The 19,839-nt window shown below is 36.1% G+C and overlaps 1 protein-coding gene and 1 long non-coding RNA gene across 2 annotated transcripts; one reads left to right on the top strand and one right to left on the bottom strand.

Annotated features, from left to right (window-relative positions):
* Positions 1–251: 251 nt before the first annotated feature.
* On the bottom strand, positions 252–7,077 carry LOC146750451 (uncharacterized). The gene is made up of 8 exons (XM_085499814.1): positions 6,556–7,077; positions 6,301–6,381; positions 5,264–5,444; positions 4,802–4,847; positions 2,907–3,983; positions 2,391–2,567; positions 2,071–2,134; positions 252–1,799 (listed from the first exon to the last, which is right to left on the bottom strand). Exons 1-8 carry the CDS (start codon positions 6,599–6,601, stop codon positions 1,516–1,518), a joined length of 1,956 nt encoding a protein of 651 aa, XP_085355940.1. The 5' UTR covers positions 6,602–7,077; the 3' UTR covers positions 252–1,515.
* A 22-nt stretch (positions 7,078–7,099) lies between these two features.
* LOC146750450 (uncharacterized) lies at positions 7,100–14,991 on the top strand. The gene is made up of 2 exons (XR_014929629.1): positions 7,100–7,213; positions 14,351–14,991. It is a non-coding gene; the product is annotated as an uncharacterized LOC146750450 (long non-coding RNA).
* The last annotated feature ends 4,848 nt before the right edge of the window (positions 14,992–19,839 follow it).

The raw sequence follows: 19,839 nt of genomic DNA, 5'->3' as shown, positions 1-19,839 counted from the left end.
TATACTGTATTTGTCACTATAAAGCAACAAACTGCTGTTGTTTGTCGAATGACATGCATGCCTATTAAGATTATCATACCGGTACAATTGCCTGAATAAATGATTTGTGTATTTGATTATTAGCTGGCAGAATAGGTTCCATCTTCCAGGAGTTATTGTGTTGCCTAATGTAAACAAAACCATGACGGATCAATGGTTAAGTCAAATAAGACAGTGTTTCCAGTACAAGCTAAAACATTTTTTGTCAAAGCTTTTTACAATGTATAAAATCTATTTTATTCACAATAAAATGAAATTACATTTGATCACAAAAATTGTACTTATGATATTGGTAACATACATGGCTCGTGGCTTAACATATAAAATGGAATTTTAAAATTTCTGAAAATTTGGGGAGGTACTATAATTACCGAGGAAACCAAAATAGCGACTTTGACATAATAACAGTCGTGTTAAAATCTAACTAAACACACCGAGATTGAGATACAAATGTATATGGTCATATTTAAACACTAAAACACTGTTTCAAACTTCTCAACATCAACTTCTTCGTGCACATTTATTAATCGCAATAGGGTAACTTAATGCTACCGGGTGTTCATGAAGAGTAATCATTTATGGATTCCGAAATGAAGCAGGACGCTTCACGATGCCTTTAATACACGATCTATATTTGTGTATCTTATTTATTTATTTATTTATTTTACGTCATCCAAACACTATCACATAATGACTATTTGCGTTTTGATATTATTCATCTGTTTTAGTGATCATAAACCATCATAAACGTAAAATATCTTGTTAGCATATTTGGCAATTATGGTTTATACTGCGTATACAACATTGGCATGCATGCATCCGGTCAGTGTTGCTCACATATAGAGTAAAGAAACGACTTTTCATATCTTGTTGATTAGGGATATGAATTAACGGTGAACCAACGTACAATATAATTAATGTGTTTCAGTCACGTGGCATCGCAACACGGCAAATCGTAATTACATAATGATGAGTAAAATAAACCTCGAATACAAACCACGCTAACAAACTAAAACAGTTATTATTTTACACTGAGAAAGCAGATCCACTTTTGTTCGCCTTAAACAGAGTATGCATAACTACTTTGGACAACATTATAGTTTAAGTAAGTATTTAAAAAAACCCACGAAAAAACACAATATTATAATAATCAGATTCTACGACTCAGTCCTTTGATCGTCTTCTTATATTTTCTTTTTTATGTGAAGGTTTTCTATCAAGACTGCAAACTTTAATCTTCAGAAGATGTTTTTTTTGAACCGGCAATTCAAAATTATGTGGAAGAGTTATGAAATATCCAATCAATATTACACAATCTTTGTAAATATAGTAATATCCATACCAGCGATCTAAGATTGCCGACTAACCATTATTTCAAAAATACACATTTATAGATTGTAGAGAAAAAAAGATCAGTACAGCACGAGCAAACAATCGACACTATATTTTGCAGAGTATATTACTTTATGACATAAACTATACGGCTGACTCTAATTTCTCCACGACATTATTAAATTCACATGTCTGTAGTGCTTTTGTGAGATCTGAGACTGACGCCTTCATTCCCATCCTATTCTTCCACAACAATAGCAGTTGGTACTTCACCTCTTCCGCCCCCTGTGATGCGTAGTCATGAACAATGTTCTCCATCAATGGCTCAAGGTCATCTACATCATTTAGAAGATTTCGCAGAAGATGCTTCATTTCAGCAATCGTTTTTAGCTTCGACGAAACCTTTGTAATGTTCTGGGTTTTGAATTCTATGAGAGACAAAACGTTTAACTGGAATAAAGTACGGATGGCATCATACAAATAACGCGTACAAATAACGTAATGTCGCTCACAGAGAGCACCACACCCATTTATCGTCATCTCACGTGGGGCAGTCAAAATGTTCATTTCCAAGATAAGAGAAACCAAATACGATGTACCAAATAAATAAATAAACCTTTTTCAGACTCACATCAATTGAGCATGTTTTGAACATTGAAAGGGACACCGCAGCATCGCGTTCGATATGGGTTTACTTACCCAGGTCACTAGAAATGGAATCGACACTTGACGACGACGACGACGTTATACTCTCAATTATTGTCTATGGAGAAATACGAAAAAAACAAAAAAAAAACAATACCAACATAATTATCAATATTGTCAATAAAATAAAAAATAAAACCAGCAAATGTAAACTGATATTTTCCTTATAATTTAAAATTTAATATAAATCGGCGAATATATGCATATTTAATAAGACGTTTGAGAGGCACGGGTAAACGGTGAACCTGTATAACAATTAAGTGGCACATTACTGTAACGTACATGACTAATGACATGACAGTAAAAACACACACCTTCCCACACTTCATGTTAAGCGGTACATGGTTAACATATTCGTCTGTAGGTTGCTTCACAGAGAATAACACTTTAAAATTAGGTTTCCATTCGTCGTCCGACGGCACAAATACAAAACGACGGTGCGGAGGGACCCCATCCGAACAGTGTCGAACAATGTCTTGTAATTCTATCACCTGAATCGAGTGAAAAGAGAAACCACAAACAAACCATCTTACATATGCATCACTAATAAAGTCAACTGAGTATATAATATTAAGTGATTGAGAGGTACTTCCGCATCAAGAAGTTTACTTTTTTAGCCTTCGTTCTCGAAATAGGTCTACATTTAGCACCCACAGAAAAGAAAAACAGTCTTGAAGAATATAAACAGAATGTTTGTTTAGAAATCACTATAGTTATCCCTACTGCTTCACGGGAATGATAATAAATGTCTTAAATTACTGCCGGGAGAGAACATTTCCTCGGCGCGGGGAAATTGTACATATTTATAAACATAGTTAATATTTTAATACCTGTTTAGCGGGGTATGCACCACCATGGTCGTTCAATTTCCAGGAGGTCCATGGATCCTCCGCCCCACGATCACCAAGGCATGTTATTTCATACGGTTCTGTGTTATGTCTAGCATTGAGAGGAATATATTCAGACCTCGGATTTTTCCCCTCGTTGATCTCCAAACGTTTCCGATAATCTTCAGTACGATAGCTGATGTACATCTTGATCGCTACTTCCTGTTTGTCAAATACTTGATGCTCCCCGAATGCAACTAACTCTAAATTCAGAGGAACGTCTTTGCCACAGGAGCATTTAAATGTTGTGAAGTGTTTTGTGTGCACGTTCACGTACTTCCCATCTAGAGTGCAATGCACTTCATTCACGATGTTATTGGCTTCTTTCTGACCGGTATGAGTCATAGAGTTCCATGTCATACGATTTCCGGGCAGCGATTGGCTAAAATGAAGCTTGAACTTCAAATTAGAGCCTGTCATCTTCACGTGATGTGGTAGCCTGACTGTGACATGCTTCAGGAATCTGTCAAGTCCGGGAGCGAGGCATTCTACAACCGGTGTCATCGGAATATGGCTCTTTTCCAAACTGCCTCTGAAAAAAGAGTGTGATAGGCTGACACGCACAACGACCTTCTGAATAAGTCCTGCGGGAATTGCCCCACGTGGTATCTTAACATTTACATCGGAATCTTCATGAGATAAGACACCTCCGTCTTGGTCAAACTCGCCATCGAATACTATATCAAACATTCCATCCAAGCCATAGCTAGTTTTACCGATGTAATTGCGGAGACTAACAGGTGACAATCCCGCGTCAGATGCGCGGTATTCGTTCACGTTTTCAATTTTACATGACTTGTCAAATATTGCTGGAAAGGCATGTACTTCGTGGTCCAGACTGCGGGGTTCATTACAAGTGATTTCGGTCTGGCATCTACGGTCCAGTGACTGATGTATATTGCTTACTTCATGCTGTGCCCTGTCAGATATTAGACGGTCATTAACACTGGACTGCGGTACCACATTACACGCTCCAGAGACAGAATTAGGAGAAACATCATGGTGAAGATGGACACGGACCTTTGAAAGTTTTGTATGAAAAAGAAACATTATTAAAAAGCTACTCATAAACAAAAAGACAGCGTTTCTGGTGTGTCAGTAATAACATGTCAAAAATAGAATTTTTACGAAAGATAACTGAAAATTGTGAATTGTCATAAATTTTTTTTCACCAAAAATTATATGCTTGTGAATAGACCATTTTCCGTACACTGCGAGAATCACGCGTTATGCGTGAAATCGAACGTAAAAACAGGACAAACAAAGGTCATAGCGTCGTAGTGGCGTCAAACATCGCGTGGGATTCGACAAACGCAAAAGTATTTCGGGGACACTTCCATGCTTAATAATGTGCTGTCCACATTTGATGATAGGCAATTACGATTAAGTAAGGGTATTCGGAAGCAATATTCTTCTGTCGAAGATCGGCCGGTCGATGTGAGCTACGAAATAAAGAAATTCGAGTTCAAAATCAAATCGTTCGATTTTTGCGGCAGACGTTCGACGCGCGTCTTTCATACATCTCGCGAGATCTCGCAATTGTACGGAAAATCACCTATTGAAATACGAAACGTTTATATCTGACAGAGATTCATTTCAAGAAGGAGTCTAAAATATTTTTTTTTTACCAAAAATTATAAAAATATTTTGTAAAAAAGAGAATTGAAGATATCTTCACGAAGTGAACAAATCTGACTGAAATCAACTTATAGTACCCAGAAACCAAGTGTCAATTGAGCTGGTAGTTTTCAATAAGTCGAAAATGGAAATGTAGACGAACGATGGAAGACGGGTAGACGGGCGTGCAATTCAGCAATACAGTATATAAAATCACTCACACATTTATCGCTACTTTTCTGTGCATCTTTTCCTGTGTTTCTGCTTCTGTTTGAGATAATAGTTATATTAGGTACATAGAATGTAGGTGTGCTTGTGATCCGCCTACGTGTAATTAAACGTGTTACTAAAACAAAGTATGTTAACACTTAGAAGTTGGTAAACACTTTTACCAGTTCACTACTAATCTGACTTGTTATAGTTGTTATGATTTTGCTTGTAAATGTCAGGAACACGCTCACAAAAAATATATTTAAAAGGGAAGTATGGCCTAAGCTGGGTAAGGAGTTAAAAAATATAAGGTTTTGAACTTGTGAGGGCGTACTCGTGGTTTCTGGTGTCACTCCTACTCCTGATTTGATAGCATACCTGTATTCCCCATAATTTGCCTAGAATCATGTTTATACATATTAATAAGGTCATGTTCCAACTAGACCACCACACACCTGTCAATCCTGACGTACCTTTTTAAATATTTAACAGCTGCAATTACGATTACAATTACAAGTATTAGTGTGACAATCGCTGCAGTATAGTATATTACATAATGGGACTTAGAAGAGTTATCGTCATCCTGGATATCTTGGCTATCCAATTCCACATTACCAGTCTCCAGCAACACAATGCTCGGGGCACTTGCAGAGTCTAGTGTTGATTCAAAAACAATGATTACAAATGTTATTGAGATTATTTAAATCGGTTAAAGCAATATAGGTATATATTTTATTAATTTCAAATCAAATATTACTACTCAGTTTATATGTATACATGGATTGACGTTTGCATGACACTGATTCTTATTAACATCAACTAATACGCGCGTGTGCATAGTGTTATTGCATCTATCCAATTTTTGTGAGCGACCACATACTGTTTTATTTTACGATCGATCATAACCATCTGTGCATAATTACGGTGGCTCATAGAATAAATTGATCCGCTAATTGAACACAAACCGCAAGAGTTAATCTTCGACCTACAGATACAACCCGGGACATTTTTCAGAATTACCACGACGCTACTATGGCAAAAAAACCAACAAAAAAACAACGTTTACCAGCATCTTCGAGTTAGGTCCATTTTAGAATTGAACGTCCTGGTAGTTGGAGCAAGGCTAGCTTAACTGCCTCCTCAGTATCTGTCAGAGTATGTTGTTATTTTAAGCAGCACAGTTTGCTAAAATTTTGTTTAGTTTGTCTTTATTCTCGTCCGTTCAAAATTCCGCCAAATATTTTTTTAATAATGAGTCATGTGACTGATCCTTACTTCAAATTGAATAAAAGTGTTACGACGAGTTTGAGGGAGTCGTTTACTACCACACGTATACATAAAATGACTGTCCACATCTCATAACATTCACGTCTCAAAACGTTTTTAAACATGTAGAAATCAGATAATTAGTCCATCTGACACCCCAATACCGTATTTATCCGCATTGAACGACATAGTAAGGTGACAAAAGTAGTAGTAACAAGTGGTGAACAATATAATAATCACTAACCATCGAGGGCTGTAGGCGTTGTATTCGCGATAGGCATTTCAAATTCCATCTCACCATTTTGTATATCGTTGTCTGTGTTGACTGTTGAAATCCAATTATCAAGCAGTTGTCATTTTCACAAGGAAAAATAAATAAATAAAATAATAACCTCACTTGACACATCATACAGTATTTCTTTGTTATAAACGACAAGTCAAGGTGAGGAAAGTACTAATACTTTTTTAAACAATGGTGAACAATATAACAAATACGAACCACAATGTACTGTAGGCTCATCGACTTCCGTGTCATCATTTCGCATCTCTTCAGTAAGGATGTCCGAGTTATTCCAAAGCTGTTTCTTAGCAAACAAGGTGTCATCATTTTGTATGTCTCCAGACGGGATGTCGGAAATATGCCAAAGTCGTTTCTTAACACAAACGGTATCTCGCAATCGGTTACAATTCCAGAGAACAATCTCGTTTCTGTCGTTGCACTTGGTGCAGTTACGACATATGGAACTGCGGCTGAAGTGGGCTGAATACGTATGTTAAGCCACTATTTTGGTATTTGCCACTATTTTGGTACCCGCGAAAATTAAAACCAACGTTCTCTTGCTCTTTGTTATTATTTTTCTTCACAAGTCAATAAATCTCATAATTCTGAATAATTCTGGACAGTTTGTGTATAATTTGGAGTAATTTGTTATGTTTAATTTAAGTTTTCTTTACTTGCGCATCTTTTCAGACCGAATTGTCATCTTTTTGACGCAGACACAGTGACGCTAACTTAGGGGGTATTACAATCGGCTGTACTAACAGCCATATCGCGGAGCTCAATTCAACTGTCGTACTTTTAAAAATCAATTGCATAGCATATCCGTCGCCGATTGAAATGGTGTTAGTGCATCGAAACTGTTCGGCGAAGCTGCTAGGTAAGTATATGACGATTCAATACTAATATTGATATTTACTAGCTAGCTATCGCACTATGACTTGTTTAGTGTGCCTGCTCAGACTGCTGCGGCGTCTCGAGTCGTCCATTTGATTCTATCATCATCATCATGTTGTGTTCAATTCCAATTTCGAATGTGCATCGATTTCTCAAAACAGTAATTTATAGACATGTATATAGTTCATCTGATCCAGAAAGTGATAGTTTAAACTTCATGTACATGTCCAGCTTGAATTTAAATAATCTATATGCGGACGTTGAGCAGGCGGACAACAACAGAGCCACCGAGCGATATGCTATTTTTCCGTTTTGTGTTTCTTCCAATTGAGATGCATTTCTGTAAAATATTCCGTATATGATGACAGAATTCGCTGGTGTTGTCAAGTTGTAGCATCCATTCTGGAAATTTTTATATTTTAGCAGCTATTTATTTTCTTGAAATTAAAATGTTTTAATACGCAAGATTTAAGTAATTAATGAGGTCTTGATATTAGTAATTTATACCCATAACCTGAATGATATTCTTGTATAAAACATGTCAGTCACTTTCTTATTTTATCATATTTTTTCTCTATAACATGACGAGATAGAACAATTTGTATAATATACACTTGCGTAAATGACAAAGGTGTGTCAATAGTCAATAAAACAGCTAGCTGCGGTTCCGTAGCTCTTTGGTGCGACCTACAATCGAATTTTGCCCTAACAATTTCATTTGGACGTCTTTTTTTTAATTTTGTAGTTGTACGTCGAACATAGAGCTACGGGATCTATCACAGTTTAATAACAGAAATCTGGCATACGTAAATTAAATCACTTTTGCTTTCGATTACTATGGTGTGACGTACCTTTATTGTGAATTGATTGCTGGATGAATAACATACAAACTTTTGTTTGCAATTTGTGTTTATAAATAAGCAATAATTTGTGATATTTTACAATTACCGCAGAAACCAAGCAAATTACGAGAAAACGGCAGCCATTGACATCCCACACTCCCGAGCACAGAATAAATGTAATCTTGTTTGGCGGTCATGTGATACAGTGGTGGAAGAATAAAACTCACTCTTCCCGTTATTCTAATTGTTCCAAGAAAGCAATCATATACAGTATTTATAATTGTATGATTTTTGTTTAATAATAGAAACTAGTTGCATAAACGCAATTTATCTACTGATTTCGGTCACGTGGTACAAAATTATAGGTCTCGCGTAATTTGCTATAAACTCTGGAATACAAAATGGCGTCTTTCGTCTTGTTATTTTCCTGCGACTCGGTGTACGGTAAATAAAGTCAATTTTTTATGACCACCGTCATCATTTCACAGCGCAAATAGGTTCTGGTCATTGTTTGGAAGTAAATAAACATAGTGAGTACTTTCGAAGGTCTTAAAATGTGATTTTCGCGACGACCAAATTTGGCATGTGGATTTTAACCGGTATTCAGTCGCACAAGGCCCCATAGCCCTATGGGCCGGCCAGAGTCAGTCACGTAAATAATGCGGTCGGCAACATAGGGCTATGATTCCACAGCTATAAAACAGCCTAGGCAATACTATAGTCATTTAGAAAAGACATACAATTTTGTTATTAATCTCATTATACACTTGTTATTAATCTCACTAATAACAACCATTCATGGTTATTTCAATCTTTGTATTACATTTTAATTTGTTTAGTAAGTTTTACAATACAAAAACCATCTTTATTATTGCTGCATTGTGGATATAAATGTAGCTCCAGAATGTGAGTAACCACTTGGAATTCCTACTGAATTTTGGGACGCCATGAATTCACAGAAATGCTTTCTTAATTTCATTTCCAAATACTTGCTGTGATAGATGAATGTTTAAACAATCATTTATACATGTTCCATAAGTGAATAAATAATATTACTAAAAAAAATCCTTTGAAAATCAAAAGTTTACCATTCAATCTATTTGTATCTAACAACGTTGTCCTGACTCACTGCACTAATGATCAATGGGATAATGGCTTCCTATAGAGAAGAAATGTGTTAACTCAATATTGGATTTTGCAAAGAATTGTGGGATTGAAAATTGAACTGAACAATATAACCATAAAATTTTTAAAAATAACTTGCACGTTGCTTGAAAACAGGAGAGGTAAAAAGCTTATTTTAACGGAGGGCTCTATGGAAAAGATGTGAGCCCCCCAAATGCCATCTACAGTTCAATTTTCTATCTCACAACTTTTTGCAAAATCAAATATGGAGTTAACACAGTTCTTCCCTATACATGTATATAACACATTTCTTCCCTATACATGTACATGTATAACTAAAACTGGATATTATGAATCACTGTCTTAACTATGAAACAAATAATAAGGTATAATTATTCCCTCAGAACCTAACCTGACTCACTGCACTAACAACCAATAAGACATTTGTTACTCATAATTAGGACTAGGTATTATTATTATTTTTAATAATTTTTTTGTGCCAGGCAACAGTTCCGGACATTGAATGTCACTGTTGTCTCTCCTGACTTTTTTTTATGTGCAAATTGCAAGTGCTGACACATAGTGCATTTTTGCCACAGAAGTCATATTCAAGTTTGGGACTACATGACAGGGCTGTGCGGCCATTTTCCTATCAAATGGCAATTTAATGCGCTATCCGACCTTAATCAAAGTTCCCCCAAAGTCGCATTCGTTAGTGAATAAATCTTGGCCAGTGGAATTGGGCTTTCTGTGTTCAGCCTTAGTAGGATTTGAACTTGGGTCTACAAATCATGAGTCTGATGCGACAACCACTACGGTATACTACCAGTGACCGGTAGGACTAGGTATTATTACCTGGTAATCGAAGACGACCTGACCCGACTCACTGCACTAACTATAAAACTAATAATAAGGTATTATTATTCCCCTAGAACCTAACCTGACTCACTGCACTAACAACAAATTGGACATTTTTACCTACATGTATAACAACAGTGTTCTCTCCACACCTCTAAAGCGTAATGGTACAGTGATGTGACCCTGTGAGATGTTCTTTCAAGGGTGTGGTCCCTCTAAATCCAAATCAAATACTAGAATATTAATAATTTGCCCATTGCACGTAACAGCAACAATGTGACAAAACAAGTCTCACAAATCACAAATGCTGCATATGTCCGGAAAATATACTGATTTGGTACACTGCTATTATTTGCAGTTTGTACTTTAATTCAAAAAAAAAACAAGTGAAATTAGGTCCCATTGAAAATAAAACTGTACATAAATCGAAGCAAAAATTATTCAACTGCAGGCGTCGGCAAAGAAAAAAAACTGACTGGCAACACTGTTGTTTGGAGGTGTCCATCTGCCCAATGATTGTGTGTCTCGGCTACGCTGGTGGCTCATGCTTTGCCAAATTTTGCCGAATGGTGAGTTGAGTTTTAAGTTGATTTGCCAAATAATATATTTTGTAGCCAAAATTGACCATATTTTAGGAAAGTAATGATTATTTGAATGTATAAACCATCTTTATAGTAATGTTCTTGAATGTATAATAAAGAAAAATGAACGACTTTTACCATAATATTTTTTCTGATAGTTAGTCGATTTTTCTAGGATAGTTGACGTCGCCATGTCTACAACAGAGCTGGTATTATGTTACTGTATTTCGCTGATCATGTATTAAAAAACTCTTGAAAAATATGATACATCAGGGCAAAATGTAAGATAAAATATGAAACTTCGGTCTGACCTTTTGCGTCACTTCCTGTTGAAACACCATAGTTCCTCACAAAGTCGTATGTTATCACATGACTTTGTGGACATTTTTTTTTATCATCCCCAGTTCTTTCTAAGATTAAAACATTAACTCGAGACACACGTTAGATCAAAAGAAATACCTGGATTGCCAGTCTGTTTATTAGTGGTTCTAAGATAATCAATCGCCAATGAATCATTTTCAGGAATTTTTTTAAACAAGAAACAGGGGTGCATCGCCCTCATGCCATGGCCATGTGCCCCTTACCCTCGGGGGCAGATTTTCTGGCAACCACAAAATTCTGAATGACAAGGGATCACAAGTGGCTTCAGTCTTCAACTTTGACCTGTCTGACAGAAATTTTGGCCCAAAGGAAGCCAGAGAATGCTCCACACCCTGATAGGGAAAACCCCATCTCCCCTACTTGGTGGTGCCGCTGAATTGCAGTGCTCCCTCTTGCAGTTTTTTTCAAGAAAAAACCCTGATTTTAATTAACAAAACATTCTAAATTTGTTCAATGCAAGAATGTTACGGTTTAGCGGACAAAGTTAGGGTAATCATAGCATTACACATAAGGTATAGATCAATGAAAAATCGTTGACTTTAGTTTGAAATTTTGTCATTATTGATTTATTATTTTCATCCTATTTTGAAACCGACAGTGACATGGGCACTAAAACTGACTGTACTTGACACGAAATAATGATAAACAGTTATCTCCATGGATAACAATATATTTACTGACTGGCTATAACATATTAACTATTTCTATTGCTTTTTAGCTCCGCTGTCGACACAGCTAGGCATTAGTGGAATGGTGCATAGCAGACTGTCAAAACCTAAAATTCTCTAATTTTGGTGAATTTTTTTGTTATTTTTGGTAAAAAGTGATATTTTCGACTTCTTGTTAAAAACCGCTATTCCGATTGCTTTGATATTACATATATAGGTACTATATGTGGATCTCTCTCAGATTTGTTCATTTCATAATGATATCTTAAATTCTCTAATTTTGGTGAATATTTTTGGTAAAAAGTGATATTTTCGACTTCTTGTTTAAAACCGCAAGTCCAATTGCTTTGATATTACATATATAGGTACTACACCTGGACCTCTCTCAGATTTGTTCATTTTGTGATGATATCTTTAATTCTCTAGTTTTGATGAATATTTTTGTAGTTTTTGGTAAAAAGTGATATTTTCGACTTCTTGTTGAAAACAGCAAGTCTGATTGCTTTGCTATTACATGTATATATATATAAGTACTACATGTGGACCTCTCTCAGATTTGTTCATTTTGTAATGATATCTTCAATTCTCTAATTTTGGTACATGTAAATATTTTTGTCATTTTTGGTAAAAAGTGATATTTTCAACTTCTTGTTAAAAACCGCAAGTCCAATTGCTTTGATATTACATATATAGGTACTACACCTGGACCTCTCTCAGATTTGTTCATTTTGTGATGATATCTTTAATTCTCTAGTTTTGATGAATATTTTTGTAGTTTTTGGTAAAAAGTGATATTTTCGACTTCTTGTTGAAAACAGCAAGTCTGATTGCTTTGCTATTATATATATATAAGTACTACATATGGATCTCTCTCAGATTTGTTCATTTTGTGATGATATCTTTAATTTTCTAATTTTAGTCAATATTTTTGTAATTTTTGATAAAAGGTGATATTTTCGACTTCTTGTTAAAAACCGCAAGTCTGATTGCTTTGATACTATACATATATGTACCTCAGGTAAACCTCCCTCAGATTTGTTCATTTCATGATGATATCTTCAATTATCTAATTTTGATGAATATTTTTGTCATTTTTAGTAAAAAGTGATATTTTTGAATTCTTGTTGAAACAGCAAGTCCGATTGCTATACATACCATACATATTGTTCATTTTCTTATATGATATCCTCAGTTCTTTAATTGAAATGTGCCTTGCTAACAGCGGAGCTATCTCAGCCGATAGGCTGCTTGTTTTGCTGTTCTATTTCAAACTTTATTTGACTTGATAAATACATAAAAGACAATGGAGTAAAACGATATAAAATATCAGACTGTCTCGTCTTTAATTAATTGTAGATAGATTTTAACTAATTTTATACTAACACAGTTATTGTATCACAATATTCAATGGGAAAATTATGCAAATTAGATACAGTGTTTGACTTGGGGTCTGGGGAGAACACTGAACTTGGACTGATTTTTTTTAATCCTGAGGCCCTGACCTGAATCACTACACTAACAAGCAATGAGACATTTGTTATCTATAACTAGAACTGGGTTTTACATGTATTAATCCTGAGGCCATGGCCATAATCATTGCACTGATGACCAATGGGACACATAACTAGAACTGGGTATATTAGTTTCAGAGGACCTGACTTGACTCAGTGCACTAACTACCAATGGGTCATTTGTTATCTATAACCAGGACTGGGTATTATTATTCCCAGAGAACCTGACCTAAGTCACTGCACTAACTAGCAATGAAACTTTTGTTACTTATAACTAATACTGGGTATTATTAATCCCAGAGGACCTGACCTAACTCACTGTACTAACTAGCAATGGAACTTTTGTTACCTATATCTAGGACTGGGCATTATTATACCCAGGGAATCTGACCTAACTCACTGCATTAACTAGCAATGGGACTTTCGTTACCTATATCTAGGACTAGGCATTATTATACCCAGGGAACCTGACCTAACTCACTGCATTAACTAGCAATGGGACTTTCGTTACCTATATCTAGGACTAGGCATTATTATACCCAGGGAACCTGACCTAACTCACTGCATTAACTAGCAATGGGACTTTCGTTACCTATATCTAGGACTAGGCATTATTATACACAGGGAACCTGACCTAACTCACTGCACTAACTAGCAATGGGACTTTTGTTACCTATATCTAGGACTAGGCATTATTATACCCAGGGAACCTGACCTAACTCACTGCATTAACTAGCAATGGGACTTTTGTTACCTATATCTAGGACTGGACATTATTATATCCAGGGAACCTAACCTGACTCACTGCACTAACTTCATGTACAAATCAGACTTTTGTTACTTATACTAATACTGGGTATTATTAATCCCTTGGGCTCTGTTCTGGCATTTGTTAATGAGGACTGGGTTTTATTAATCCCAGAGAACCTGATCTAACTCACTGCACTAATGACCAATGAGTCATTTGTTACCTATAATTAGGACTGGGTACTACCGGTATTAATATTAATTCCCTGACCTGACTCACTACACTAACTACTAATGGAAGACTTGTTACCGATAACCCTTAGGCCCTGTACTGGGATAAATTAGCATAACATACAAGCTTTGTATTTTGATAGATATTTTAACAATTTTTTTTTTTATTATTGTAGGAAACTTGGAAATACTATACAGAGAAATGAAAGAATATGGTATCAATGGCTTCAGTACCTGTAACAATGATTTATGACTTTTTAGTAATTGTATTTGTATACCACTTTTTCAGTTTTCTGATTATTTTGTGACTCTATGGTGTATTTTGTTATAATGATAATAACAAAAATATTATAAAACTGTATTACAAAGGTACCATACAGTATAACAACAAGAATTAAAGTGTGATTATAAATTTATACTTAATTTAGAAATAATGTTTCTCTTCTGGACCCTTGTCAGTGTTGGTCACTTTGTAGTAAAGCATGTGATCATGTCAGCATTATGCATATTGTCAACAATTATAATATTTGAACTCTCAATATTTTCCAAATGAGTGAGATGATAAGTAAGATGGTGCATTGTTTATTTTCAAACATGCTATATATTAAATTGCTCAGTACTATGGAAAATTCTATAATATTTGAAATTGCAGTGTTAGATTCTTCAATTGGGCAAATAATATAGTTTGTACAACTACAAGACAAAAATATATTATTTCTGCTTCTTGCAATACCACATTGTGTTGTGTTTATATTCTACAAAATGTTTGCTTTAAAAATTTAAACTTGATTGAAGCATAAAGCTTTGATCTCTATGATTTATGTCTAATAATTTAAAAACAACTGTTCATGTGTAGCACAAATTAGGGGCTTACAGTTTGACCTAGGTTCATGGTGTACACTAATTGTGGTTGGCATGGTCACACTAATTTCCCAGCAGTGTAAAGGCAGATCACAACAAACTTGATATGAGCATCATACATAGTGGGTTGTTATGTCACATTGTTTTGTTCAAAAATGGGAACTGATTGGGATTGATCTTTGTGTGTGTGTACAAGCGTACATCTCCAGCTGCATCGTTAACATGCCAGGACTGCTAACATTCTAACTGTACACATGCATCAAACATCTTGTGATATACCGGTATATATCAATATGTATATACCGATATATACATTGTCCTGGAACCAGATCTTGGTCGTGTGTATGGGATTCTTTCAAATTTGGTTTAAACATGGGATCATCCAATATGACAATAAAATTGATCATGTGTGGGGGTCCAGTGCCCTTTAGTTTAGTTCTATATTTTCTGATGAGTCAAGTCTACTCAAAAAATGTAGCCCAAATAGAAAAATTCTTGGGATAGATAAGTATATGAGGTGACTGAGATGGTACAATAACCTCAGTGTAGATCCACTGTTATACCACTGCCACCTGCTGTTGATTCATTCGTCGAGCAGAGGGCAGGGATATTAGGTAGGGTTGCAAATTCCACACCACGCCAAAGCACCATTTGATTACAAGTGGGAACATCAGTACTGTATTTCTGGTGACAAACCAGATTGTAAAGGGGACCCTGTATCATATGATCCAGTACTGTTGGTGGGCCCAGATGTACCATTCTTTTGCAAGGAAGAATGTCTAACCTTGGGCACCATGTTAAATAAATTTTAATTTCCACATAAGTTGCATTTTTCTGATTTACCAAGTGCTTGCTGCAGTCTCTGGCTTTAAGCTGGCACTCAATGGACAATACAAGAATTTGCTGATCGTAACGTGTCCCTTTTTTTACATGGCTAACATCACCCAGAATGTTGTATTTATGGTAAAAGGATATTCACTGAACAGGGGCCTGCAAAACTATTTTGATTCAATGGGACCAAATATAAGGAATTAGTTTAGCCCAGTTCTGCCTAGGTAGTTTGCCATTTTGAGGGCCTCAACAGAGGCAGCAGTCAAACATATTGCCAGAACCAATGATGCTAGGCATAGATGCACCAATATAATATGTGTTCTAAATATGATAAACTGAAGACAGATACACACGAACAATAATCTCATTCATAGGGTCAGAATGCCCAATAATGACAGTCTGGTCGAGGGGAATACAGGAACAAACATATCAACCAAGGAAATGATTGTTGAGGTGGATGTGGTTGGGGTCAGGTGTTTTCAGTGGTATGAATTAAAGGATTCATTTTGTTTCCCAACCCTTATTTCCTGTGACGTTAAATTGTTCCGTTACCGTAGCAAACTACCACAATGACCCTGTAGGACCTTTCAGAAGTCAAGCACAGCTACAAGATCAAGTTGGCCAAAAAGCTTCAGTTGACTCCATCACCAGTGTCAATGGCTCTGCCACGAGTAATGGTAGGCATGATTTTCCAGGAAGTGAGAGAATTATTGGCAAATGGCAGCAGTGCAGTGCCTGTTATTCCCCCATATTTTTGGTGAACAATAAAGAACAATATAGACCCAAGCCAACTGAATCAGTATATTCTCTCAGAGCATTTTATGTGATGGTGACCCCAGCAGAGGTACACTGCTGTGTACATCAGGGGATTTCCTGATATCACTCAAACATTTGATTCAAGATATTAGTTCAATGTTTGCCCATTGTAGCCTCACAGTTTTTTTTCCCAAAATTAATGGCACTGCCAGTTTTGTGGCTGCACAGCAGGCCAACAATGTGAATCCATTTTATCAATATCTGGTTGATACAAGAGCAGTAATTTTAGCACACATCCTTCAAACAATCATATCCCACATTTAGTATTTCCGGGAATGTATTCTTGGGAGTGTTTCAGGTTGAGAGACCCGGCAGCCACACTTTTTGCATGCACGCACAGCTCAGACAATTATTGAGCTTTTTGGAAATGGCTTCATCCATGAGAGGCCTTGTGCCTCAAACAGCTCTCAAAGGTATGCTCGTCCAGGTCCACACACTCCAGTTGTGTGGATCGCCACATGAGAAATATCATGGACCCCACAAAGCTTGACTGCCATCAAGTGGATGGACTTAACCAACATAAGACGGAGATAACAGATTGCTCCATCAACTGCGGCTATAACACTGGTCATGGACGCCTTGAAAATAGAATGGGGAGTGGCTCCCTTGCAAAGCACAGCTCCACATAAACATACCTAATATGTTGGGGGGGGGGCATTAGATTGCTTTCTAGATGAAGTATAGAATAAAACAGTTCACATCCATTGCGACAACACAACTGTATTAGCATATATTACAAAACATGGGTGGACAAATCCCACAAACTAGCCAGCTAGTGGAGGAGATAAAGAGTGGGAAATTGAGCTGAAGCCCACCTGGCAGGGATTAGAAACAGTGTGGCCAACACAACGCGCAATGCCGTGTTTCACATTCCAATCTCGTTTTTCAGTTTATATGTTCATATATGTGCCTGTAATTTTGAATAGATAATTATTTAGCTGCGCCCCTTTCCCCATTTTGGGATTTACTTGAGGGTCACTAATGGGCTTGAACTCCCGCAGTTCAGCCACCACCAGGGTATACTTTGTACCCATTGAACATACATACAATACATTGGTTTTGGCAAGGTAGGTATGGCTTCACTATGCAAAATTTCGAATAATTCCCCGGGAATCTGATAATGCAATGATCAGTACATTAACAAAGGGAATTAAAAATTGTTAGGGGTCATGTGACAACAAAAGAATGCACACTCCTATGTTGGAACCTTTCGTATATTGAAAGAGAATAATACATGCCACTATTTTCGTACCAATCGTATATTAAATAATAGCAGATCCCGACAACAGAATAATACATGCCACTATTTTTGTACCAATCATATATCGAATAATAACAGATCCCGACAACAGAATAATACATGCCACTATTTTTGTACCATTCCTATATCGAATAATAACAGATCCCGACAACAAAATAATACATGCCACTATTTTTGTACCATTCCTATATCGAATAATAACAGATCCCGACAACAGAATAATACATGCCACTATTTTTGTACCATTCCTATATCGAATAATAACAGATCCCGACAACAGAATAATACATGCCACTATTTTTGTACCATTCCTATATCGAATAATAACAGATCCCGACAACAGAATAATACATGCCACTATTTTTGTACCATTCCTATATCGAATAATAACAGATCCCGACAACAGAATAATACATGCCACTATTTTTGTACCATTCCTATATCGAATAATAACAGATCCCGACAACAGAATATTGCATGCCACTATTTTTGTACCATTCCTATATCGAATAATAACAGATCCCGACAACAGAATATTGCATGCCACTATTTTTGTACCAATCCTATATCGAATGTTAACAGATCCCGACAACAGAATAATACATGCCACTATTTTTGTACCAATCCTATATCGAATGTTAACAGATCCCGACAACAGAATAATACATGCCACTATTTTTGTACCAATCCTATATCGAATAATAACAGATACAGACAACAGAATAATACATGCCACTATTTTGGTTCCAATCCTATATCGAATAATAACAGACCCCGTCCACAGAATAATACTATTTTGGTACTATCCCTATAGTAAAGTATAGCAGTCCCCGACAACTAAATTATATGTGCTACTATTTTGGTACCATCCCTATAGTAAAGTATAGCAGTCCCCGACAACAACGTTATATGTGCTACTATTTTGGTATCATCCCTATAGTGAAGTATAGCAGTTCCCGACAACTAAATTATATGTGCCACTATTTTGGTACCATCCCTATAGTGAAGTATAGCAGTTCCCGACAACTAAATTATATGTGCTACTATTTTGGTACCATCCCTATAGTGAAGTGTAGCAGTTCCTGCCAACTAAATTATATGTGCTACTATTTTGGTACCATCCCTATAGTAAAGTATAGCAGTTCCTGCCAACTAAATTATATGTGCTACTATTTTGGTACCATCCCCATAGTGAAGTATAGCAGTCCCCGACAACAAAATTATATGTCCTACTATTTTGGTACCATCCCTATAGTGAAGTATAACAGTCCCGACAACTAAATTATATGTGCTACTATTTTGGTACCATCCCTATAGTAAAGTATAGCAGTTCCCGACAACTAAATTATATGTGCTACTATTTTGGTACCATCCCTATAGTAAAGTATAGCAGTTCCCGACAACTAAATTATATGTGCTACTATTTTGGTACCATCCCTATAGTAAAGTATAGCAGTTCCCGCCAACTAAATTATATGTGCTACTATTTTGGTACCATCCCTATAGTAAAGTATAGCAGTTCCCGACAACTAAATTATATGTGCTACTATTTTGGTACCATCCCTATAGTGAAGTGTAGCAGTTCCTGCCAACTAAATTATATGTGCTACTATTTTGGTACCATCCCTATAGTAAAGTATAGCAGTTCCTGCCAACTAAATTATATGTCCTACTATTTTGGTACCATCCCTATAGTAAAGTATAGCAGTATCCGACAACTAAATTATATGTGCTGCTATTTTGGTACCATCCCCATAGTAAAGTATAGCAGTTCCTGCAAACTAAATTATATGTGCTACTATTTTGGTACCATCCCTATAGTAAAGTATAGCAGTTCCTGCCAACTAAATTATATGTGCTACTATTTTGGTACCATCCCTATAGTAAAGTATAGCA

This window comes from Saccoglossus kowalevskii, chromosome 1, assembly GCF_978046115.1.
Source record: "Saccoglossus kowalevskii chromosome 1, keSacKowa6.1, whole genome shotgun sequence".
Taxonomy (NCBI): domain Eukaryota; kingdom Metazoa; phylum Hemichordata; class Enteropneusta; family Harrimaniidae; genus Saccoglossus; species Saccoglossus kowalevskii.
This window is presented reverse-complemented; position numbering and strand designations above follow the sequence as displayed.

Excerpts from the sequence above, each read along its gene's own strand:
- LOC146750451 (XM_085499814.1), bottom strand. The coding sequence starts at position 6,601 with ATGCGAAATGATGACACGGAAGTCGATGAGCCTACAGTACATTGTG. Across the intron at positions 5,445-6,300 it reads AACGCCTACAGCCCTCGATG|ACTCTGCAAGTGCCCCGAGC; the intron begins GTTAGTGATTAT and ends AATCAACACTAG. Across the intron at positions 1,800-2,070 it reads TTCCATTTCTAGTGACCTGG|AATTCAAAACCCAGAACATT; the intron begins GTAAGTAAACCC and ends TGTCTCTCATAG.